The sequence below is a fragment of the Budorcas taxicolor genome, chromosome 7, assembly GCF_023091745.1.
Source record: "Budorcas taxicolor isolate Tak-1 chromosome 7, Takin1.1, whole genome shotgun sequence".
Lineage (NCBI taxonomy): Eukaryota > Metazoa > Chordata > Mammalia > Artiodactyla > Bovidae > Budorcas > Budorcas taxicolor.
This window is the reverse complement of record NC_068916.1, coordinates 14376399-14403332: the sequence shown is the minus strand read 5'-3', so window position 1 is coordinate 14403332 and position 26934 is coordinate 14376399. Positions and strand designations below refer to the sequence as shown.

At 40.6% G+C, this 26934-nt stretch overlaps 1 protein-coding gene across 1 annotated transcript in view; it reads right to left on the bottom strand.

Annotated features, from left to right (window-relative positions):
• Window positions 1-12596: 12596 nt before the first annotated feature.
• Window positions 12597-26934, bottom strand: part of LOC128050521 (zinc finger protein 26-like) — a 56076-nt gene continuing 41738 nt past the window's right edge. The window contains exons 3-7 of the mRNA XM_052642772.1: window positions 17210-17299; window positions 16566-16692; window positions 15872-15952; window positions 14967-15049; window positions 12597-14483 (exon numbers count right to left, since the gene is read on the bottom strand). Of these exons, the coding sequence (XP_052498732.1) occupies window positions 12597-14483; window positions 14967-15049; window positions 15872-15952; window positions 16566-16692; window positions 17210-17242 (2211 nt within the window). The 5' untranslated portion in view covers window positions 17243-17299. The remainder of the gene's footprint in view (window positions 14484-14966; window positions 15050-15871; window positions 15953-16565; window positions 16693-17209; window positions 17300-26934) is intronic.

The window sequence follows — 26934 nt, the reverse complement described above, 5'->3', positions numbered from 1 at the left end:
CACTCCCTCCTAGAAGCACGGAGCCGCCGGATGGAAGACCGACACAGACAGTGACGCCACTTCCGCTTCCTACTTCGGCCGTGGCGGGGTGGAGTTCTGAGATTGGGGTTGTCAGTCAAATTCAGCCATTGCAGAGAAAACTTGCAGTTTCTCCCCACGTTGCGGGTGAGGGGTCTCGCAGTCGATTCAGTGGGGGGAGCTGGAAGCAGAAACACTCCCAACGGATGATTCCGAGGCTAAAACTAGGCTCGAGGGGGGAGCTGCGAGTGGAGGGCGGGACCCATGACCGGAAATGATGGGGAGGCAAGACGAGGCGCAGTCCCGGGTTTAGGGGTCAGAAGGGAGACGCGTCCAAATGGATGGTCTTCGAAAGCTTTTATATCTGTCTGTTCTCAGCTCCCTGGAGTCCTTAGAGTAAGAGTCTCCTATATTGATAAACCTGCCAATCCGAGATATGGTCTATCTCTTCGATTCAATCAATCTCATATTTGACGTTTTTTGCTTTCTTTGTATGAAGTTAGGACACCGTGCAAAACTTAAATTATTGACTCCTTTGAGTATTCTAAGTAGTGAAAATTTTCTGTAACCGTTGTATATATTGTGTTCAAGTATGTATTTCGGTTATTTTTTCGACCTTACCATACCGTCTAGGGCCTCCCGTATTAAGAGAAACAGCTCTGATAACCAGGCCTACTTCACTCATTCAGAAATAGTTCTGTTTTCTCCTTAATCATGTTTTCTGTATATTTTAGTGTGTGGCCGCAGGAGTTTATGAAGGTATTTTGAAATCCTACTTGTTAGCACATTTACGAAAATTGCTTATGAGCCTTATCAAATGTGTTTTATGCGCCTGTTAAACTGATAATTGTTTTGCCATGTTAATGTTTCATCAGTTGCAAATGAGATACTCACTTTTTACATACCCAGAGGACTCTCTTCTTTAAAAAAATTTTTTTTCTGGGTTTTCTCCTAGTCTTCCTTAAAAATTCTCTTCCAACTCTAGGTTACATACAGATTTTCTAATTTTCTTCTAAAATTTATATTTTTACTGACATTTTAATCTTCAAAGTGTGTTTTGTCATGTGTTATGGGGTAGTAGTGGAGAAGGAAATGGCAACCCACTCTACTGTTCTTGCCTGGAGAATCCCATGGAAAGAGGGACCTGGCAGGCTACAGTCTGTGGGGTCGCAAGAGTCAGACACGACTTAGTGACTAATTACTATTAAAATTCGCATTGAAGAAAGAAATGGCAACCCACTGCTGTATTCTTGTCTGGAGAATTCCATGGACGGAGGAGCCTGGCGGGTTGCAGTCCATGGGGTCACAGAGAGACACAGCTGAGTCACACACACACACACACACACACACACACAGAGACACAGCTGAGTCACACACACACACACACACACACACGGGGTAGTGGATACAATTATGTTTTTCCTCCAGAGAGAGGATCAGTTGTTACTGATAAATTATCCTTGACATACTAATTTGAAATTCCACCTTTATTCAATAAATTCCTATATATATTTAATTCAGGTTTTAGACTCTTCTGTGTCAGTAATATTTACTTATACCTGTATCAGACTATTTTGACAACAACAGATTTATGTTATTTTAAAACCTAGAAAGAGATGGCAATACCAGACCACCTAACCTGCCTCTTGAGAAATCTGTATGCAGGTCAGGAAGCAAGTTAGAACTGGACATGGAACAACAGACTGGTTCCAAATAGGAAAAGGTGTACGTCAAGGCTGTATATTGTCACCCTGCTTATTTAACTTATACACAGAGTACATCATGAGAAATACTGGACTGGAAGAAACACAAGCTGGAATCAAGATTGCCGGGAGAAATACCAATAACCTCAGATATGCAGATGACACCACCCTTATGGCAGAAGGTGAAGAGGAACTAAAAATCCTCTTGATGAAAGTGAAAGAGAGTGAAAAAGTTGGCTTAAAGCTCAACATTCAGAAAACGAAGATCATGGAATCCGGTCCCATCACTTCATGGGAAATAGATGGGGAAACAGTGGAAACAGTGTCAGACTTTATTTTTGGGGGCTCCAAAATCACTGCAGATGGTGACTGCAGCCATGAAATTAAAAGACACTTACTCCTTGGAAGGAAAGTTATGACCAACCTAGATAGCATATTCAAAAGCAGGGACATTACTTTGCCGACTAAGGTCTGTCTAGTCAAGGCAATGGTTTTTCCCGTGGTCATGTATGGATGTGAGAGTTGGACTGTGAAGAAGGCTGAGCGCCAAAGAATTGATGCTTTTGAACTGTGGTGTTGGAGAAGACTCTTGAGAGTCCCTTGGACTGCAAGGAGATTCAACCAGTCCATTCTGGAGATCAACCCTGGGATTTCTTTGGAGGGAATGATGCTGAAGCTGAAGCTCCAGTACTTTGGCCACCTCATGCGAAGAGTTGACTCATTGGAAAAGACTCTGATGCTGGGAGGGATTGGGGTCAGGAGGAGAAGGGGACGACCGAGGATGGGATGGCTGGATGGCATCACGGACTCGATGGACGTGAGTCTGAGTGAACTCCGGGAGATGATGATGGACAGGGAGGCCTGGCGTGCTGCGATTCCTGGGGTCGCAAAGAGTCGGACATGACTGAGCGACTGCACTGAACTGAACTGAACTGAAAACCTAGTTGTACTTTACAATATTGTATTGGTTAAGTAATTAACCTCCAATTAAAATAAATTTATAATAAAAAAACCTAGTTGTAAAAATATAATGAAATTTCGGTTCCATTATAAAGTACTCTTTGGTTGTTACACCACCATATTCCTAGACACTTAACATCTATGCTGCCATGATTCCACCTTCTGTCTCTATCCATTTACCTTTTCTAGACATTTCATGTAAATAAGATCATGAAAGCTTTCATCAGTAATTTTTTCACTTAGTATATTTTCCAAGATTCATACGTGTTATAGCAAATATAATTTCTTTGTATTTCAGAATGATATTCCATAGTATGAATATATTGTTTTATTTACTTATCAATTGATGAATATTTGGATTGTTTCCACTTTGTGCATATGATGAATAATGGTGCTATGAAAAAGCCATGTAATTCAAACATATTTTCATTTCTCTTGGGCCTTGTTATTAGGGTTATCCAGAGAAACAGAACAAATATGTATATATTTGTTGTATATATCTCCTATGATTATCTACTAGCGAAGGAAGGGGAGAAGGCAATAGCAACCCACTCCAGTACTCTTGCCTGGAAAATCCCATGGACGGAGGAGCCTGGAAGGCTGCAGTCCATGGGGTCACTAAGAGTTGGGCACGACTGAGTGACTTCACTTTCACTTTTCACTTTCATGCATTGGAGAAGGAAATGGCAACCCCCTCCAGTGTTCTTGCCTGGAGAATCCCAGGGACGGGGGAGCCTGGTGGGCTGCTGTCTCTGGGGTCACATAGAGTCAGACATGACTGAAGCGACTTAGCAGTAGCAGCAGCAGCAGCAGCAGCAGCAGGGGAGGAAGGAAAACCAAATCAATTAAGGAATCAAAATAATGACTGCTTTTATTGATGCCTACTACTAAATCCCACCAAACCTTCCTGAGGTACAACATATGTGTCCCAGAACTTTCCACTCAATAGATGAAAAGACCTCAGCTCATGCTTTCTATGGGCCAGAGATGGTCCTAGAGAGATTAGCATCCCTTTATGTCTGAGTTGCACACTTCTGAATACAGAGCAGATTCCCTCAAATGTCCCATAATTTGGTATCAGAAGTTTCAGGGCAGAAAGCGGGAGGTGTTTGGCATGTGCGGAGATCAGTCCTGGTTGTTCATTGGTAGGACTGATTTTGAAGCTGAAACTCCACTACTTTGGCCACCTGATGCAAAGAACTGACTCATTTGAAAAGACCCTGATGCTGGGAAAGATTGAGGGCAGGAAGAGAAGGGGACGACAGAGGATGAGATGGTTGGATGGTATCACTGACTCGATGGACATGGGTTTGGGTGGACTCTGGGAGTTGGTGATGGACAGGGAGGCCTGGCGTGCTGCGGTTCATGGAGTCACAAAGAGTTGGACATGACTGAGCAACTGACCTGAACTGATTGGCAAGGTGTCTAGTTGGGGCTGAGCAAAAAACTTGTCACAACTTCCACTGAAATAATTACAGGAGACATGGCTCAAGTAACAGCTGTAGCAAGAGGATTTTGAAATGGTGCTTGCCTTATCCTAATAATGCTAGACTGGGTGACTTACACAACAGAAATATATTTTCTAACAATCTTAGAGTCTGGAAGTTCAGCAACAAGGTCCCACCAGAGTTGGTTTCCTCTGATGCCTGTCTCCTTGTGGGGTCCAGCAGCTGACCTCTCAAAAGCCAATAGACAAGTGAGATTGGTGGAAAGGAAAGTTTGCTTTACTTTGGATGCTGGCAACCAGCAGGGTGCCAGGGGGAGGGCAGATGCCTAGCAGAAGGCTGACTCCCTGCACTGACAATCTGTGGGCAAGAGCTTTTATAGACAGAGGGAGGGGCCTACATGCAGATATAGTACAGTCAGCTCTGATAGTCTCCTTGAAATTGGTCATGTGGTGTCCTAATCAGATTCATCTTGTTTAAGTAGTTAATCTTCAGTTGAGGATCGGTTTGTTCCCATTTCCTTGATGGCAGTTCTTGGAACTGTGACAGTTCATATCATGACTACAGTCTGGTCATCAGGTAGTTAACTTCTCCCACCTGATGTGCAGTTCAGTATCTACAAGACACCTCACAGGATATCATCTATAACAGCCCTTGAGCAGGAACTAAATGTCCTTGACTCTGCTTAATATGACTATTAACTATTATTACTTGGCCTCCTTTGACAGTTTTCGTTTCTGCATTTTTTCATTTCTCTGATTAAGCTTATTCTTTGGCTAAAGTTGTTCCACAGACAAAAGGTAGGTTGAGGACATGGGGGGAACATAGACCATAATGTCCTGCTCCATTTCACTTAGATTGCAGATGGCCACCGTCACGCTGATTCTGAACCTGGTCCTCCCTTCGTGCAGGTTTCCCTGGCCTCTGGGTGTTCTGACTTCCTCTTCTTATAAGAACACCAGGGTGATTGAATAAAGGTTCACCCTGGTGACCTCATGTTAAAATTAACTACCTTTTGAAAGGCACTTTCTCCAAATACAGGCACATCTTGAGGCCTTGGGAATAAGGATATCAACATAAAATTTTGAGTGAACACAGTTCAGTCCATAATAGTACCCAAATAAGTGTAATATTATTGTTAGTCATATGAAAAAACGCTGAAAAAGAGGAACCTGATGCTATCTTGACTGCAGTGTTTTTATATTTCTTTACACTGTTATTAGATTTGGAATTTTCCCTTACAGACAAAAATTACCTAACAGCTGCATGTCATTAAAAGATATATGGAAAACAAGACATTCTGAGATTAACAGATGGACTGCAGCCATTATACAGATTTTTGATAATTACAAATGTTGAATTTGTGTAGGTGATGTTTCAGTTCAGTTCAGTCACTCAGTCATGTCCAACTCTTTGCGACCCCATGAATTGCAGCACGCCAGGCCTCCCTGTCCATCACCAATTCCCAGAGTTCACTCAAACTCACGCCCATCGAGTCGGTGACGCCATCCAGCCATCTCATCCTCTGTCATCCCCTTCTCCAAAGTTTAGTATCTGGCAAAAACTAGAAAAACTTCCCTTGGTGGCTCAGGTGATAAAAGCATCTGCTTGCAATGCAGGAGACATGGGTTTGATCCGTGGGTCGGGAAGTTCCCCTGGAGAAAGAAATGGCAACCCACTCCAGTTCTCTTGCCTGAAAAATTTCATGGATGGAGGAGTCTTGTAGGCTACAGTCCATGGGGTCGCAAAGAGTCGGACACGACTGAGTGATTTCACATTCACTTTCAGGATTTCACTTTCAAAAACTAGAAAAGAAAAAAATTGAAACATTTCTCTGCTCCCAAGTTAATTTTTTTCTATTTTGTCCTTTTTTTCCCACAAAAGATGAAACCAGTTTCTTTCTGATGCTAATAATAGCAATGGTTTGACTCATGCCTTTAAACATTTATTAAATATTATCTTATAGGTACTGGTATAAGACTTGGAAGAAAGCTGAGCGCCAAAGAATTTATGCTGTTTTTCAACTGTGGTGTTGCAGAAGACTCATGAGAGTCCCTTGAACTGCAAGGAGATCCAACCAGTCTATTCTAAAGATCAGTCCTGGGTGTTCTTTGGAAGGACTGATGCTAAAGCTGAAACTCCAATACTTTAGCCACCTCATGCGAAGAGCTGACTCATTGGAAAAGACTCTGATGCTGGGAGGGATTAGGGACAGGAGGAGAAGGGGACGACAGAGGATGAGATGGCTGGATGGCATCACCGACTCGATGGATATGAGTTTGTGTAAACTCCGCGAGCTGGTGATGGACAGGGAGGCCTGGCGTGCTGCAATTCATAGGGCCGCAAAGAGTCGGACACGACTGAGCAATTGAACTGAACCGAACAATAGTTAACACAGTAAATTTTACATGATGTACATCTTAAAATAGTAGAAAATTGTGAGTAGAGAATTACTAACAGTAGTATTTAGTGGATCTTCCAGAAGTACATCTGGCGAAAAAAGTTTTAAAACTAGTTGATCAGCAGTGCCTCTCTTAGACTCAGCTGTATAAAATATCTGTGCAGAAGACCCTAAAGTGCTAGAGGTTTCTTTCAGTTCAGTTCAGTCACTCAGTCATGTCTGACTCTTTCCATGAATCGCAGCATGCCAGGCCTCCCTGTCCATCACCAGCTCCCGGAGTTTACCCAAACTCATGTCCATTGAGTCGGTGATGTCATCCAGCCATCTCATCCTCTGTCGTTCCCTTCTCCTCCTGCCCTCAAATCCCTCCCAGCATCAGGGTCTTTTCAAATGAGTCAGCTCTTCACATGAGGTGGCCAAAGTATCAGAGTTTCAGCTTCAACATCAGTCCTTCCAATGAACACCCAGGACTGATCTCCTTGCAGTCCAAGGGAGTCTCAAGAGTCTTCTCCAATACCACAGTTCAAAAGCATCAATTCTTTGGCATTCAGCTTTCTTTACAGTCCAACTCTCACATCCATACATGACCACTGGAAAAACCATAGGTTTGGCTAGACGGACCTTTGTTGGCAAAGTAATGTCTTTGCTTTTTAATATGCTATCTAGGTTGGCCATAGCTTTCCTTCCAAGGAGTAAGTGTCTTTTAATTTCATGGCTGCAATCACCATCTGCAGTGATTTTGGAGCCCAAAGAAATAAAGTCTGACACTGTTTCCACTGTTTCCCCGTCTATTTCCCATGAAGTGATGGGACAGATGCCATGATCTCCATTTTCTGAATGTTGAGCTTTAAGCCAACTTGTTCACTCTCCTCTTGCACTTTCATCAAGAGGCTTTTTAGTTCCTCTTCACGTTCTGCCATAAGGGCGGTGTCATCTGCATATCTGAGGTTATTGATATTTCTCCCGGCAATCTTGATTCCAGCTTGTGCTTCTTCCAGCCCAGCATTTCTCATGATGTACTCTGCATAGAATAAGCAAGGTGACAATATACAGCCTTGACGTACTCCTTTTCCTGTTTGGAACCAGTCTGTTGTTCCATGTCCAGTTCTAACTGTTGCTTCCTGACCTGCATATAGGTTTCTCAAGAGGCAGGTCAGGTGGTCTGATATTGCCATCTCTTTCAGAATTTTCCAGTTTATTGTGATCCACACAGTCAAAGGCTTTGGTATAGTCAATAAAGCAGAAATAGATGTGTTTCTGGAACTCTCTTGCTTTTTCCATGATCCAGCAGATGTTGGCAATTTGATCTCTGGTTCCTCTGCCTTTTCTAAAACCAGCTTGAACATCTGGAATTTCACAGTTCACATATCGCTGAAGCCTGGCTTGGAGAATTTTGAGCATTACTTTCCTAGCATGTGAGATGAGTGCAATTGTGAGGTTGTTTGAGCATTCTTTGGCATTGCCTTTCTTTGGGATTGGAATGAAAACTGACCTTCAGCTGTTTATTTAAAATGGGTATTTTAAATGAATTAGTAAACCAAACTCAGATTCTTAGAAAATGTTAGTTTTAAAAAACTACTAAAGTCAGATTGTAAATGGAGAAATGTAGCGTATGATAAAAGAGAATATAAAGAAACTGGTTAGCTGGTTATTTCCAAGACTTAGTACACTGAACAAAACCTCTCACACAAAACATTATTCTTTGTGTGTGATGCACTGGGACTTCAAGGTTGTAAGGGGCTTTTCTCCATGTGTGGTGCAATAGCTTAGTTGCCCCACTGCATGTGAGATGCTTGTTTCCCACCCAGAGAATGGATCTGTGTCTCCTGAATCTCCTGCATTGCAAGGTGGATTCTTAACAATTGGACCACCAGGGTAGTCCCACAAAACAGTATTTTAAAATACCCACATGCAGGGTCACTTCTGTAGGCAGCCTGCTGGGGAGATCAGTAGTCTCACAAGTACAGCTGCCTCAGTCATACAAAAACAGGAACTCCCTGTTCACAGGCAGGTACCAGAGGGTGAATCAAATGCAGTGGGTCATGCAAGGACAGTAGTGGACAGACATCACTGACTGTCAGTGCTGGTGGGGAAAGGTGAACATTATTTAAAAAATGTTTTTTTAAATTGGAGAGTAATTGATTTACAATGTTGTGTTGGTTTCTGCCATACAACATGAATCAGCCATAAGAATACCTATGTACCCTCCTTCTTGAACCTTCCTCCCAACACACACACCATCCTACCGCTCAGAACCAGGTTGAGCTCCTTGTGTTGTATAGCAACTTCCCATTAGCTATCTGTTGTATATACGTCAGTGAGTGAGTTGCTCAGTAGTGTCTGACTAAGTGATTTTCCAAGTTGCTCAGTTGGGACCCCATGGACTGTAACCCATCAGGCTCTTCTGGCCCTGGAATTCTCTAGGCAAGGATATTGGAGTGGGTAGTTGTTCCCTTCTCCAGGAGATTTTCCCAACTCAGGGATCAAACCCAGGTCTCCCATGTTATAAGCAGATTCAAATACCGTTCTCTTAATTTATCCCACCTCCTCCCTTTCAGCCTCAGCCCAAGTCTGTTCTCCAGGTCTGCACTTCTATGGCTTCCCTGCAAATAGGTTCACAAATATAATTTTTTAGGTTCCATACGTATGTGTTTGGAGAAGGAAATGGCAACCCATTCCAGTATTCCTGTGTGGAAAATCCTATGGATGAGAGCCGGGCAGGCTACAGTCCATGGGGTCACAAGAGTCGGACATGACTTAGCAACTAAACCACATAAGTATTAGTATACAATCTTTGTTTTTCTCTTTTTGACTTACTTCACTCTGTGTAATAAGCTCTAGGTTCATCAAACTCACCAGAACTGACTCGAGGACATTGCTTGTATTGGTGAGTAACATTCAGTTGTACATATGTACCACAACTCCTTTATTCATTCATCTGTCAATGAACATAAAGCTTGCTTCTCTGTCCTATCCACTGCAAACTGTGCTGCAATGAACACTGGGGTACATGTGTCATTTTCAATTATGGTTTTCTCATGGTATATGCCCAGCAGTGGGATGCTGGGTCATGTTAGTTTTAGTCCTAGTTTTTAAAGAAATCTCCATACTATTCTTCATAGTGGACGTATCAACTTACATTCCCACTAACAATATAAGAAGGTTCGCTTTTCTCCACACCTTCTCCAGCATTTACTGTTTTTAGATCTTTTAATGATGGGCATTCTGACCAATGTGAGGTGATACTTCATTGTAGACTTCATTTGTATTTCACTCATGAGTGATGTGGAGCATCTTTTCATGTGTCTGGGGGCTACCTCTATGTCTTCTTTAGAGAAATGTCTGTGTAGGTCTTCTGCTGATTTTTTGACTGGGTTGTTTCTCTGGTATTTGATCTGCCTAAGCTGCTTATATATTCTGTAGATTAATCCTTTTTCAGTTGTTTCACTGCAATTATTTTCTCCTATTCTGAGGGTTGTCTTTTCATCTTGTTTATAGCTTCCTTTCATGTGCTAGAACATTTAATTAGGTCCCACTTGTTTATTTTTGTTTTTATTTCTATTATGCTAGGAGGTGGGTCAAAGAGAGAATGCTGTCATTTATATCAAAGAGTGTTCTGCCTATATTTTCCTCTAAGAATATTATAGTTTCTGGCCTTACATTTAGGTCTTTAACCCATTTTAAATTTCTTTTGTGTATGGTGTTAGGAAGTGTTCTAATTTCATTCTTTTACATGAGGCTGTCCAGTTTTTCCAGTACCACTTTTAAAAGAAGCTGTCTTTTCTCCATTGTATATTCTTGCATCCTTTGTCCAAGAAAAGGTGCCCACAGGTGTGTGGATTTACCTTTGGGCTTTATATCTTTTACCATTGGTCTATGTTTCTGTGCCAGGACCATACTCTCTTAATGAGTGTAGCTTTGTAGTATAGTCTGAAGTCATGAAGGTTGATTGTTCCACCTCCACTCTTTCTCAAGACTGCTTTGGCTATTTGGGGTCTTTTGTGTTTCCAGACAAATTAAAATTTTTTTCTTTCTAGTTCTGTGAAAAATGCCATGAGTATTGCACTGAATCTGTAGATATCACTGGATAGTACAGTCATTTTCAGAATATGGATTCTTCTAATAACAACATGATACATGTCTCCAACTCTTTGTGTTACCTTTGATTTCTTTCATCAGTATCTTATAATTTTCTGTACAGAGATCTTTTGTCTGCTTAGGTAGGTTTATCCCTTGGTATTTCATTCTTTGTGTTGCGATGGTGATGGAATTGTTTCCTTAGTATCTCTTATTTTTCAATGTTAGTGTACAAGAATGCAAGGGATTTCCACATATTAATTTTATTTCTTCCAACTTTGCTAAATTAATTGATTAGCTCTAATGATTTTCTGGTGGCATCTTTAGAGTTTTATATGTATAGGTTATGTCATCTACAAAAAGAAAGGTGAGTCTTGACACACATCAGCCTGCAAGAAGTATTTCAAGGAAGAAGCCCCCACAAGACAGTGCTCTGCATTCCCAGCTCAGGGGAGCCCAGTAGCTCCTGGAACTGCCCTTGTAGATATCTGGGTTCCAATCTACCTGGCTGGTGCAAAGGCATCACCTCGCCTTTCATGCCACTGCAGGGACCTGGTGTGCAGGAGTCACCATGGGTTGAACTGTGTGTTTGTGTTGTGATCAGGAACTCTAGGCTTTGCTCTAGTGACAAGACATGATAGATTCAGGCAGAAGGAAATCCTGAACTAGTCTCCTTACTTTTTCCATTACTACTGAGATACGAATGATAAAACTGATCCCCATATTCCTGAAGTTTATGGTGTTTTTCCAGTGTGCATACATTAGTGAATGCTAAAGGGTGAAGAATTGGTGAATAAATCCTTTCCCATGTTTATTACCCTCAAAAGGATTCTCTCCTGTGTTGATTTTGAAAATATTTAGTAGGGGACCTCCTTGGTTCTCCAGCAGTTAAGGCTCTACCTTCCAATACAGGGGGCATGTGTCACATCTCCAGTCGGAGAACTAAGGTTTCATATGCTGCACAGTGCAGTCAAATATTAAAAACAAAATGTTAAGACAGGAGTTGTCAGGAGCTGTGTTAGGCATTACTGACAAAATAGAGGCACGGCCCTAAACACCCTCCCTTTTTTCTGTAGGCATGGACCCAGAATGAAGGAATTAGGTTTTGTGATTCTGACTTGTTTTTTCCTTTCCTTGGCTGAGTTGGCTGAGAGACTATTAAAGTGCTTACTGTTTTTGAGAGGAGCAGGAGAAGGCATAAAGCCTTCTGCAGCTGTGCTCAAAGAATAATTCATAAAGTTAATCACTGACATTTGTTCAAGGACTTTTACAAAAAAATGTTCCAGGGTGAGCACAGAGACCACAGCTTGAGACCATGGGAGGGATTCCTATCTGAAGCCTATTTGTGAGAAAAGTGTTTATGGCAAAGGAGTTTGCTGAATTTAGGGCTTAGGAATAATTAAAATAGTTAGAAGCTAAAGATTTAAGGATTGTTGTAATGTTACAATATTCTACTATAGCTTATAGAAATTAGGGACTTTAGAGATATTAGCTAGAAGCCCTTTCTAAGAAATAGTGAACTTAGGATACTAGGGGCAAACAGGACTTAGAAACATAAGAAATAAACTGAGGAATATGGTATGCAGCCCAGACATTAGCATGAGTAACAGTGTATTCACAAGGACACATGAGAAAAAGTAGATGAAAGAATTGCTGAGGAAGGAACTCCTTTTGAGGGGCAACATTGATTTTTGGAGAAAAATAAATCTGGGTCAATGGGAACTAAAAATATCAAACCTCTGACCTAATGCTTTTGTAAAAGAATAAAAGAGAATCATAAGCTTGAAATAAACAGGCAGTCCAAGAAAACTGAGAGGCTGCCTCAGTTTCTCTCGCCGACACTGCCTACCCCTTCAGGTTGAATCCCTGGCTGCTGGAGCTGGACTCCGGCAAGGAGTAATCAGTAAGGGCTTTCCCACATATCATGTTCCAATGGCTTCTCTCCCAACGTCATTGTACATAGGAAGTCAGTATTGAGGAACATAAAAAGGTTTACCCATGTTCCTTACAAGAATATGGTTTCTCTCCAGTGTGTCTTCGCTTGTGCATGGTAACAGACAAAGAAGTGGTAAATGTTTTCCCACATATATTGCACTCAAAAGGCTTCTCTCCAGTGTGAGTTCTAAAATGTTTAGTAAGACGAGAAGAAACAGCAAAGGCCTTCCCACACTTGTCACACTTAAAAGGCTTCTCTCCAGTGTGAGTTCTAAAATGTTTAGTAAGACACGAGGAGTCAGCAAAGGCCTTCCCACATTTGTCACACTTATAAGGCTTCTCTCCAGTGTGTGTCGTCATATGTTGACTAAGACCTGAGGCTCGAGTGAAGGTTTTCCCACATTTTTCACATTTAGCAGTCTTCTCCCCAGTATGAGACTGTAAATGTCTACGAAGAATAGAAGAAAACCCAAAGCCTTTCCCACATGTGTCACACTTATAAGGCTTCTCTCCAGTGTGTGTTCTCATATGCCGAGAAAGGTATGAGGATTGACTGAAGGTTTTCCCACATGTGTCACATTTAAATGGCTTTTCTCCAGTGTGAGTTTTCTTATGTTGAGAAAGGCCTGAGGATTGAACAAAGGTTTTCCCACATGTGTCACACTTAAAAGGCTTCTCTCCAGTGTGAGTTCTGAAATGGTTACTAAGATATGAGTAAGCAGCAAAGGCCTTCCCACATTTGTCACACTTAAAAGGCTTCTCTCCAGTGTGTGTTCTCATATGCTGAGTAAGGTATGAGGTTTGAGTAAAAGTTGTCCCACATATGTCACACTTAAGAGGCTTTTCTCCAGTGTGTGTTTTCATATGTTTAGTAAGGCATGAGGATTGAGTGAAGGTTTTCCCACATGTGTCACACTTAAAAGGCTTCTCTCCAGTGTGAGTGTTCATGTGTTCAATAAGGCGAGAGGAACCAGTGAAGGTTTTCCCACATTCTTGACATTTGTATAGTTTTATTCCAGTGTGAATTTGACCGTGAACACGAAGGTGTGAGGATGACCCAAAGGCTTTCCCACATTCCTTACATTTATACAGTTGCTCTCCAGTGTGAGTTTTCGTATGTCCAGTGAGGTCTGAGGATCGATGGAAGTCTTTCCCACATACCTTACACTTATAGGGCTGGTCTTTAGTGTGAGTTTTCATATGTCCAGTGAGGTTTGAGGATTGAGAGAAGTCTTTCCCACATTCCTTACATTTGTAGGGTTTTATTCCAGTGTGAATTCGACTGTGAACTTGAAGGTATGAGGAGGATACAAATGCTTTCCCACATCTCTTACATTTGTAGGGTTTTATTCCAGTATGAATTCGTATGTGAATGCGTAGGTATGAGGATGATCCAAAGGCTTTTCCACACGTGTCACACTGAAAAGGCTTCTCTCCAGTGTGTGTTTTTATATGTTGTCTACGGCTTAGGGTTGCATCGGAGACTTTTCCAGAATCCTCATATATGTAATGTTTGTTAGCTGTGTGAGTTGGTACATGTCCATGGAGGCTTGTTGACTGAATGGAAGCTCTCCCACATTCATTCCAGTTGTCATGTCTTTTTTTCTTCTGAGCTCTCACTCGTGCCTGAAGAAAAGACCCATTAGCAAAGGATTGCCCACAATCTCTGTGTTCTAAGGCTTTCTCTTGTATGCTAGATTGCCAGTGCACAGTATCTGGAGTCAGCCTGATGGCTTTTCCACACTGATTAAACATGGAACATTTGTCTCCAGTAAAGGATTCATTGTGCAGAATAAGGAAGCTTTTTCCATAATGATTATATTCGTGAGAATTGCCTCCATTTTCAGTTCTTCTGTGTATACTATGGTACAAGTAGTCACTGTCACTGAAGTCTTTCCGGCTGTGCTCACAGTCATACAGTTCCTGCCCATTGTGGCTTTGTGTCTGTGGAGAAATGGATGGATGATGATTCAAAGATCTCTCAGATTCATTAACTGATCCTATCCATCTCAAAACGGAAACATCATTACAGAGAGGATGATGATTTTTACCATCTCTGTTATATTCATACACTTCCTGCCCTGTTGATTTCTTTACAGTTAAATGATGAAATCCTTTTGACACAATGAGGTGCCATATATTCTAATCATAAAACAGTTCACTACAATTTCATTAATTGTTCTCAAAGTTAATTGCCTAATTATATACATGGGAATGATTCCTCGTGGGAAGTCTGCAGCAACTATTTTGAACCTTGGGTTAGGATATTCCCAAGTTGATCATAATTAGAATTTGTTGACAGACACTGCTATCTGGGGTGAATGCCACTCAAATATCTATCACTAATGTTCATGCTGTATGGAAATCCCAATATTAACTAAAAGGAAAATAAGTATTTTTTTTATGAATGAAACTTACTGATCTTACCATTTGTACCCTATTTGATGTTTTTTCTGGCAAAATATCCTGCTGAATTCCCAAGTCATTGGATATAAGTTGCATTTCCCATTCTAAAGGAAAAGAGAATAACAAATTTAAGACTTTGCACAAAGAAGTGGATGTTAAAGGGGTTAAAAACAGTAAGGCTCATCTGTATAAGTTTCCAATTTGACATATCTTTTAATAAGGCAAGACAGACATGAGGAATTTGACTATGACAAAAATTAAACAAGAATATATATATGTATTGAGTACTTGATTTAAAAGACGAGTCTATGGAGAGTAAAAAGGAAGAAAAGAGAATATTATTAGGGAAAGTTCTGGACAAAGAACATACATCAACATGATAAAACTAAGGGACTTCACTGGTGGGCCAGTGATTAAGAATCTGCCTACCAATGCAGAGGACACATGTGAGAGCTCTGGTCCTGAAACTAATATGGCATGTGCTGTGGAAGAGCCAAGGTTATGTGCTACAACTGAGCCTGTGCTGTAGAGCCCAAGTGACACAACTAGTGAGTCTCAAGGCCCTAGAGCTCATTGTCTGCAACAAGAGAAACTAACCAATGAGAAGCCTGCACACCAAAAGTAGAGTAGCCCCTGATTGCTGCAACTGGAGAAAGCCTGCACGCAGCAACAAAGAGCCCATATTCAGCACCCTCACTCCTCCAAAAAAAATATATAACTAATACAGAAAGAAAAGACTATTTTGTGAGATCACAGGAAAGTCTGATTAAATGTATGTTTGTATGAGAAGTTCAAGAAGTCACAGAACATTAGAAACCAATGTCCTCAGCCTTCTGAGAGAAAGCCCATTTCAATAAGCTTCCTTCTTATAAATTCAAAACACACTGAAATTGAATTGACATGGGAAGTTCTTTATAATTGCTCACCTTGGAGGATTCCTCTCTCCACAGTTTTTAATACATCTTGTTCCAACCAAGAGACTAAAGTGGGTTTGAATGCCTGATATCCTGTTCATGAAGAAAGATATATTAATGAAAAAGTCCCTGTCAAACATGACAAACCTTCCCATGAATCAGGTCCTATATCTAATCAAATCATTAGAATGAATGTGGTAATTATTTTTAAAGAGAGAAAAAGGCAAACAGCTCCTGTTTCTGTGGGTCAAAGAGATTGTATCTGTGGTCAGTGAAAAACATATTCAGACCTATGTGAACATTTACAAAGCATTGAGAATGTTGTTAAACGGGAAATGAAATAAATGTAAAAGAGATGTTTGGCCTCATGGAAAAGCTGCTAAACTAGTGGTTGCCAAATGCTGGTTTCAAGAATCATGCCCACTGCCTGTTAAAACAGATAACTGGGCCCAAATTTCAAAGTTTCATTCACTATGCCAAAGGTGAACTCTTGAGAATGCGTATTTCAAACAAGAGTCATGATAATGCTGTTAGTTCTCAAAGCACATTGTTACAGAAAGTATACTGGAGTAAAACTCATTCTTTAGATACGAGTGTCTACTAGTTTCCATTGTGTTCAGATTGGCATCACCCATCTTGGAACATAGAAGGTACAGCACATATATGTCCGCTCCCTAAGAGTGTACTGGAATGATGGCAGCCTTACCTGCTGTGGTCAGGTTCTTGTAGTTTTCCAGCATCACATTTCTATATAGCTTTCTTTGAAAGGGGTTCAGTAAAGTCCACTCTTCCTGGGTGAAGTACACAGCCACATCAGCAAAGGTCACTGAGTCCTAAACCATCGCACACAAAGTAGTTTCAGTAAAGTAAAATCTCCAACAATGTACAGTGGAGAATGAGGAAGGGAGCCCCAATATCAACAGAGGGCCTCAAGGTCTCTCTTCATCTCTCCCAGGACACAATGGTCTTAGCTTTCCTTTTTAGCTACACCCACTCGTGATTGATATGGAACCAATAACACAATCCTAAACAAATTACACATACTTGGGCAAGCTAATAAATAAGGTCACTAGGAAATATCTACCCTCATTCTGTACCATGTCAGAACAGTCAAAATAAAACACACGCAGCAGCAATCATGACATAATATCAGAAGGTAATTACTGAAATATTAAGATTATTCAGAGTAATCCCTCATCAATATGAGACCTTTCACATGGGGAGGAAATTCAAAAGGAACTCAGACTGGCTTTATTTAATAAGCTGTGTACATAGGTCTAACCAGAAGGAAATGTTTCCATGTGATGCATGCAGTAGCTCACTCTGTATAACAATGCTCTGTCTTCTTACCTGAGAACAATCCCTCAAACACTCAGCTACCATCCTGTCTTGCCGCTATCTTTTCCTCAGGATCGCATAAAGGGTCCTTAGAAAGAAGACCTATGAGAAAAGAAAGAAGGCATGGGCATTTAGAGATGATCATAATTCCCACAATCACTGTATGAAAGTCATTCCATTCTAGTTCAAAATTCCTGAATATCCCTGCACACTCAGAAAATGTCACACTGAGAGGAAAGCAGGTGAAGTAGGACCCTGAGCTCACCTCCCCCTCAGGAACATAACAAAAATACATCTATATGGAGCCCCTTCCCACTGAAAACAAACTGGAGACAGAATGATGTCCAAAACCAAGGCTGTAAAAATGATCCACAGAGTCAGGTAGGAAAGGAGGGGAATTGATATGGTTTTAGTGTTTGCTGCCAAGTAGAGTGCACACTTGAGGGTATGCAGCAGATCTGGACCCAGTACTGCATCTGAATAAGGTGAGTTAGGCCAGTGCTGGCACTTGTGGAGGTTGTGGATCAGGAGTTGTCTGTATACCTGACTGGCTTCCTAGACAGTCTCAGTGTGTGTCTGGCCCGTAAAAACCCTCCTGTTCTAGCGTTGCTTCCTCCAAGGCAAAGGTACAGTTGCTGGGAGCAGAGAGAGTGCAAACATGGAGAGAACAGAACTGACTGAGAGGCAACACTCAGGGCTTCTGCTTCCAGGACCCTGGAACCAGACCTGGCTCCTGCTCCTGATGACAGGGTAGTGATAGCCACTGTGCACAGGAGAAAAACAGCTCACACAGGGCTCTGGCTCTAGCCATTGTATCACCAGCACAACTTCCTAACAAGGACGCCCCGAGGAAAGACATATCTGTGCTGACCACATTTTATTTTTTGTTTTAAAGATTTATTTACTTATTTTTGGCTATGCTGGATCTTCTTTGCCATACTCAGTTACAGTGAACTGGGGCTACTCTGTAATTGTGCATGGGCTTTTCATTGGGTTGGCTTCTCTTGTTCTGTAGCACAGGCTCTAGGGTGAACGGACTTAGTAGTAGTTGCAGCATGTGGGCTCAGTAATTGCAGTACCCAGGCTCTAGAGCACAGGCTCAATAGTTCTGGCATACAGTCTTAGTTGCTCTGTGGCATGTGGGATCTTCCTGGACCAGAGATCAAACCCATGTCCACTGCATTGGCAGATGGACTCTTCACCACTGAGCCACCAAGGAAGCCTCTTTATTTTAATTTTTAAAGTCTTATTTCTTAAATTTTGCCCACGCCACACAGCTTGTGGGATCCGAGCTCCACTACCAGGGATCAAACACTGTAGTGGAGCGTGGAGCCTCAATCAAGGGACCGCCAAGGAATATTCTTCTCTGCTTAAATCCAGCTCTCCCACCAAAGCTACTGCACACAAAGACTGCATAGGGACCTACAAAAGGACATACCTTCAAAGATGAGATAGGTAAATGTTTCACTTAATTTCACAGAGACAGAGAAAGTAAAACAAAATGAGAAGATAAAGGAGTTTGTTTCAAACAAAAGAACAAGGATAAAACATAGATGAAACAACTAATTTAACACAGATAAATAATATACCAAGCAATCAGTCTAAAGCATTAGTAAAAGAACTCCAGGGTTTCACCAGATGAAGCAAATGAAGATGAAATAGGCAGTCTACCTGAAAAAGAATTCAGCGTAAGATTATTAAAGATGATACAAGACCTCAGAAATAATATGTGGGCACGGATAAAGAACGGAGGCACAAATTGAAAATGTACAAGAAACATTTGACAAGGACCTATAAGAGACAAAGAACAGACAATCAACAATGAAAAACATAAGAACTGAAATAAAAATACACTGGAGGGAACCAACAGCAGAATAACTGAGGCAGAAGAATGGATAAATGAGCTGGAAGATAGAATGGTGGAAATAACCAAAGCAGAGAAGAACAGAGAAAAAAGAAGGAAAAAGAAATGAGGACAGTCTTAAAGACTCTGGGACAAAATTAAATGCTCCAATATTCAAATAACAGGGGTTTCAGAAGAAGAAGAGGAAAAGGGTATGAGAAACTATTTGAGGAGATTACAGTTGGAAACTTCCTTAGGGTGATGGGAAAGGAAATAGTCACCCAAGTCCAGGAAGCCCAGAGTCTCTCATAAAGAAAAACCCCAAAAGAACCACACCAACATACATATTATTCAAGCTAACAAAAATTAAACACAAAGAAAAACAATTAAAAGCAGCAAGGGAATGCTGGTGGAAAAGGAAACTGATACAGCCAAATGGAAAACAATATGGAGATTCCTTTAAAAATTAAGAATAAATCTACTATATGACTCAGAAATCTCACTACTAAATTATAGTATTTATTGCAGCAATATTTACAATAGCTAGAAAATGGAAGCAATCTAGATGTCCAGTGACAGATGAATGTATATAGCAATTATGGTACATTAATACAGTGGATTTTACCCAGCTATAAACAGGAGCATGTCTGAGTCAGTTATAGTGGATGAACCTAGACCATCTTATACAGAGTGAAGTCAGAAAGAGAGGAAAAAAAAAACCAAGAATCATATATTAAGGCATATACATGGAATGTAGCAAAATGGTACTTATGAACCTGGCAGAGAAGAAACTTGTGGACACAGAAGGGGAAGGTGAGGGTGGGCTGTATTCAGAAAGCAGCACTGACATATATACACTATCACGTGTAAAATATTAGTGGGAAGTTGCTTAATAACAAAGGGAGTCCAGTCTGATGCTCTGTGATGACCAACAGGGGTGGGATGTGGGAAGAAGAGGGAGACTCAGGAGGGAGGTGATACATACATATGCATATATATGTGTGTATATATATACATACATACATATATGTAAACTTGTGACTGATTCTTAGTTATATGGCAGAAACCAACACAAAATGTAAAGCACAAGAATGCTAGGGCTTTCCAGGTCATTCAGTGGTAAAGAATCCATCTGCCAGTGCAGGAGACATGGGTTCGAGCCCTTGATCGGGAATATTCCCTGGAAAAGGAAATGCCAACCCATGCCAGCATTCCTGCCTGGGAAATGTCATGGACCGAAGAGCCTGTTAGTCCGTAGGGTCGCAAAGAGTTGGACATGACTTGGTGACTAACGAACAACAACAAATAAGAATGGTAACTGAACTGGAGAAAAGAATGAATGAACATAGTTAAAGTTGTAACAAGGAACATAAACAATAAAAAAGAACCAGTCAGATGTGAAGAATAAAATAACTGAAATAAAAAACATGCTGCTGCGTCGCTTCAGTCGTGTCCGACTCTGTGTGACCCCATAGACGGCAGCCCACCAGGCTTCCCCATCCCTGGGATTCTCCAGGCCAGAACACTGGAGTGGGTTGCCATTTCCTTCTCCAATGCATGAAAGTGAAAAGTGAAAGTGAAGTCGCTCAGTCGTGTCCGACTGTTCGCGACCCCATGGACTGCAGCCTACCAGGCTCCTCCATCCATGGGATTTTCCAGGCAAGAGTACTGGAGTGGGGTGTCATTGCCTTCTCCGAAAAAACATGCTTGAAAGTACTAACATCAGATCAGGAGGCACAGGAGAGTGCACAACTGATATGGAAGATAGAATAACAAAAATCACCCAATCAGAAAAACAGAAAGAGAAAACAAATTTTAAAAATGAGAACAGTATGGCAATACCCTGGCAGACTAGTGGTTAGGACTCAGTGCTTTCACTAAGGGGGTCCTGGGTTTGATTCCCCATCGAGAAATTAAGATCCTGCAAACTGTGTGTTGTGATGGAAGAAAAAGGGACAGGTTAAGGAATCTCTGGTCTAATATAAATGATTCTAACATTCTCATAATTGGGTCTCAGAAGAAGAGAGAAAAAGAGGGGAAAAATGTATTTGATAAAAATATGAACTCAGATCATGAGTTCCTGATTGCAAAATTTAGGCTTAAATTGAATAAAGCAGGGAAAACCACTAGGCCATTCAGGTATGACCTAAATCAAACCCATTATAAGTGAGGGTGACAAACAGATTCAAGGGATTATATCTGGTAGACAGAGTGCCTGAATAACTATGGATGGAGGTTCATAATACTGTACAGGAGGCAGTGACCGAAACCATCCCAAAGAAAAAGATGCAAAAAGCCAACGTGATTGTCTGAAGCCAAAGCTTTACAAATAGCTGCGCAAAGAACAGAAACAAAAGGCAAAGAAGAGGAAAGATATATACCCAAATGAATGCACAATTCTAGAAAACCACAAGGAGAGATAAGAAGGCCTGCTTAAATGAATAAAGCAAAGTTAATAGAGGAAAACAACAGAATGGGAAAGACTAGACATATCTTCAAGAAAATTAGACATATGAAGCATGTTCATGCAAGCACAGGCATGATAAAAGACAGAAACGGTAACATCAAACAGAACCAGGGAAGATTAAGAAAAGGTGGCAAAAATACAAAGAAGACCTATTAAAAAAAAAAGTATTAATGACACGGATAACCATGAAGGTGTGCTCACTCACCTAGAGATAGACGTCCTGGAGTGTGGAATCAAGTAGGCCTTAGGATGCAATACTACAAACAGAGCTAGTGGAGGTGATGGAATTCCAGCTGAGCTATTTAAAATCCTAAAAGATGATGCTGTTAAAGTGCTGCACTCAATACATCTGCAAATTTGGAAAACTCAGCAGTGGCCACAGGCCTGAAAAAGGACAGTTTTCCTTCCAATCTCAAAGAAGGGCAATGCCAAAAAATGTTCAAACTTCTGTACAATTGCACCCTTTTCACATATGCTGGAGAAGAAAATGGCAACCCACTCCAGTATTCTTGCCTAGACAATCCTGTGGATGGAGGAGCCTGGTGGGCTGCTGTCCATGGGGTTGCACAGAGTTGGACATGACTGCAGTGACTTAGCAGCAGCAGCACATATGCTAGTAAGGCTATGATCAAAAATCTTTCAAGCTAGGCTTCAACAAAACAACCTGGGTTTAGAAAATGCAGAGGAACCAGAGATCAAATTGCCAACATTTATGGACCATAGGAAGGCAAGGGAGTTTCAGAAAATCATCTACTTCTGCTTCATTAAGTATGCTAAAGCCTTTGACTGGGTGGATCACAACAAACTGTGGAAAATTCTTAATGAGTGAGAATACCAGACCACCTTAACTGTTCCTTGAGAAAGCTGTATGTAGATCAAAAAGCAAGTGAAATGGACAGGGAAGGGTGACTGGTTCAAAGTTGAGAAAGGAGTACAAGAAGGCTGTATATTGTCACCTTGCTTATTTAATTTCAATGCAGAGTACATAATTTAAAATGCAAGATGGGATGAATCACAAGTGGGAATCAAGACTGCCAGGAGACATTATCAACAACCTCAAAAATGCAGATGATACCATTCTAACGACAGAACGTGAAGAGGAACTAAGGAGCTTCTTGATGAGGGTGAAAGAGGAGAGTAAAAAAGCTGGCTTAAAACTCAATGTTAAAAAAACTAAGTCAATCATGGCATCTGTTCCCATCACTTCATGGCAAAAAGAAGGGGGCGGAAAAGTAGAAGCAGAAACCATATTTTTATTATCTCCAAAATCACTGTGGATGGTGACTGCAGCCATGAAGTTAAAAGACGTTTGCTCCTTGGAAAAAAAACCTATGACAAACCTAGACAGCGTATTAAACAGCAGAGACATCACTTGCCAACAAAGGTCTGTTTATTCAAAGTTGTTTTCCAGTAGTCATGTATGGATGTGTGAGTTGGATCACAAAGAAGACTCACTGCCAAAGTATTCATGCCTTTGAATTGTGGTTCTGGAGAAGATTTTTGAGAGTCCCTTGGAATACAAGGATATCAAACCAGTGGATCCTAAAGGAATCAACCCTGAATACTCATTGGAAAGACTGATGCTAAAGCTGAAGTTCCAATACCTTGGCCACCTGACGCAAAGAGCTGACTCACTAGAAAAAACCGTGATGCTGGGAAAGACTGAAGGCAAAAGCAGAAGGGGGTGTCAGAGATAAGATGGTTAGATAGCATCACTGACTCAAAGACATGAATTTCCCGGAGACAACTCTGGGAGATACTTAAGGACACTGAAGACTGACGTGCTGCAGTCCACAGATCACAAAGTCAGACACGTCTTAGCAACTGAACAACAAGAATGACCAATAATTTCCCAAAATGGAAGAATGAAACAGATATCCAGCTACAGAAAGCACAGAGTCTCAAACAAGATGAACCCAGAGACACACACCAAAATATATCATAATTAAAATTCAAAAAGTAAACAGAGACTTCTAAAGGCAGTAAGAAAAAACAAGGAGTCATATACAAGGGACCCACTTAAGGCTATCAACTGATTTTTCTGCAGAAACCTTGCAGGACAGAGGGGCATATACTTTGAAAGTGCTAAAAGGGAAAAACCTACAAATTAAAGATACTCTACCCAGCAAGGTTATCATTCAAAATCAAAGGCAAGACAAAGAACTTTCAGGTAAGCAAAAACTAGAGGAGTTCATCAAATCTAAAACAACTCTAAGAGAAACAGTAAAGGGTCTTCTCTCAAGTGGAAAAGAAAAGGCTACAAGCAGAAGAATGTATAGGAAAGAAAAGTCCCATTAGTAAAGTAAATATATAGTAAAGCCTGTGCAACAACCATTTAAGTAAGCAAGTACAAAGATTAAAAGAAACTATAACTACAACAATCAATTAAGTGTTAAACAAGAAATATGACATTAAAGACAAAAAAACGTGCATTAAGGGAGAAATAACATAGAATGTGCTTGAAATTAAATCACTATTAGTTTAAAACAAGCAGATCTAGTTACAGGTCAACATATGAATCCCAGAGTAATCACAAATTAGTAAAGCTAAAGACACACATACAGACTGAAAGTGAAAGGACAGAAAAAAGATAGTCCATGCAAAGGCAAACAAACAGGAATTTGGAGTAGCAATACTCAGTAGACAAAGTAGACTTTAAGACAAAGTCTAAATAAAAGACAAAGGACATTATGTAATGATAAAGGCATTAACACAAGAGAATGTAACAGCTGTTAACATATGTGTATTAATACAGGAGAAGCTAAATAAATAAAGTACGTATTTACAGACAAAGGGAGACATTGAGAGTAATAGAATAATAATAGGGAATTTTAATATCCAATTAGCATCAGTGGTGGAGAAGGCAATGGCAACCCACTCCAGTACTTGTGCCTGGAAAATCCCATGGATGGAGGAGCCTGGTAAGCTGCATTCCATGGGGTCGCGAACAGTCGGACACAACTGAGCGACTTCACTTTCACTTTTCACTTTCATGCCTTGGAGAAGGAAATGGCAACCCACTCCAGTGTTCTTGCCTGGAGAATCCCAGGGACAGTGGAGCCTGGTGGGCTGCCGTCTATGGGGTAGCACAGAGTCGGACACGACTGAAGCGACTTAGCAGCAGCAGCATCAGTGGACTAGAGAAGGCAATGGCAACCCACTCCAGTACTCTTGCCTGGAAAATCCCATGGATGGAGGAGCCTGGTAGGCTGCAGTCCATGGGGTTGCTGGGAGTTAGACACGACTGAGCGACTTCACTTTCACTTTTCACTTTCATGCATTGGAGAAGGAAATGGCAACCCACTTCAGTGTTCTTGCCTGGAAACTCCCAGGGACGGGGGAGCCTGGTGGGCTGCCATCTATGGGGTCGCACAGAGTCAGACATGACTGAAGTGGCTTAGCAGCAGCAGCAGCAGCAGTGGACAGATCATCCAGACAGAAAATCCAGAATAAAACAGTAGTCTTAAGACGCATTTGGCCACTTGGACTTAATAGATATCTACAGCATATCCTAACCCAAAACAGAGACATAAACATTCATCACAAGTGCACATGGAATGTTCTCCAAGACAGATGACATGTCTGCTCAACAAATTGAATGGACAGAGACAATTCTAATTTTTTTTTACTACAATGCTGTGAAACAAAGAAATCAAATACAGAAAGAAAAATGGGAAAAGAACAAATATGTGGAGACCAAACAACATATATGTGGAGACCAAACAACATGTTACTACAAAATGAACAGGTCAACGAAGAAATTGGAAAATACCTCAAGACACATGAAAATAGAAACAAAACGTCCCTAAATTGATGGGACGCAGCAGAAGTAGTCATGATGAGGGGATTTTATAATGATACAGGCCTATCTCAAGATGTTAAGAAAAATCTCAAGTAAACAACCTAATTTACCATCCAAAGGAATTAGAAAAAGAACAAAGCCTTAAGTTAGCAGAAGGAAAGAAGTAATAAACATCAGAGAGAAAATAAAATAGAGAACCCCACTCCCCCTACATTAGAAAAGATCAGTGAACCCCAAAGCAGGTCTTTTGAAAAGATTATTAGTGTTGATAAGGCTTTAGCCTGTCTCATTAAGGAAAAAAGAAGACCTAAATAAGCAAAATAAATAATGAAAGAGGAGAAATTATAACTGATTCCACACACAGAGAAATAATCAAAAGGGAATACTATGAGAAAAAAGAAAGTATACTGTAAAGTTATATGTCAATAAATTGAACAACTAGAAGAAATATGTATCTAGAATTACAAAACCTTTGAAAACTGAATAGGAATCCATGGATAATCTAAGTAGACGGATTACTAATGTTGAAGCTGAATCAGCAATCAAAATTCCCCCAAATTAAAAGTCCAGGCAAGGCAGCTGCACAGGAGAATTCTATCCCACATATAAAGAAGGCTGAATACATAAGCTTGTGCCACACAGCATATGGGATCCCAGTTCTCTGACCACCAGGGATTGAATCAGTGCCCTCTGCACTGAAATAGTCTTAAACACTGGCCCACCAGGGAAGTCCCTTAATGTCTATTCCCAAAAACCAAAGAGGTGGAAATACTCCCAAATTCTTTCTATGAGACCATGATTACCCTGATGCTAAAACCTGAAAGGGGCAGTATATATAAAAAAAAGATTATAGGCCAATATTTCTTATGTATAGAGATACAAAAATTCTCTGCAAAATATTAGCAAATAGAATTCAACAGTCTACAAAATGGATTATTCACAATGATCAAGTGAGATTTATTCCAGGGATGAAAGAATGGTTCCAAATCTGATCATCAAGCAATGTCATATACTACATTAATAAAAGGATACTAAAAATCACAGATAATTTCAATTAATGCAGGAAAAACACTGAATAAATTCACCATAAAGACTCATCAAAGTTGGTATGGAGGGAACACATCTCAACATAATGAAGGCCATTTATGACAAGCCCCAGCTAACATCAAACTCAATGGAATACAGAAAGCTTTTCATTTAAAATCAGAAGTAAGACAAGAATGCCCACTCTCATCACTTTTCTTTAATGCAGTATTGGATGTCCCAGCCACAGCTATCAGATGAGAGAAAGAAACAAAGGCATCCAGATTGGAAAGGAAGAAGTACAATTGCCACTCTTTGAAGATTACATGGTATTATATATAAAAAACCCTAAAGTCACCATCAAAAAACTATTAGAACTAATAAATGAATTCAGTAAAGTGGCAGTATACAGGATTAATATAAAGAAATCTGTTTCTTTTCTATACCATAATAATGAATTACCAGAGAAAGAAAGCAGAAAGAAGAAGTTCCTTTGAAAAAAAGAATTCAGTTACTAGAAATAAATTTAACCAAAAAAAGACCTATACTCTGAAAACTATATCACAGTGTAGGAAATTGAAGATGATATTACAAAGAAGTGG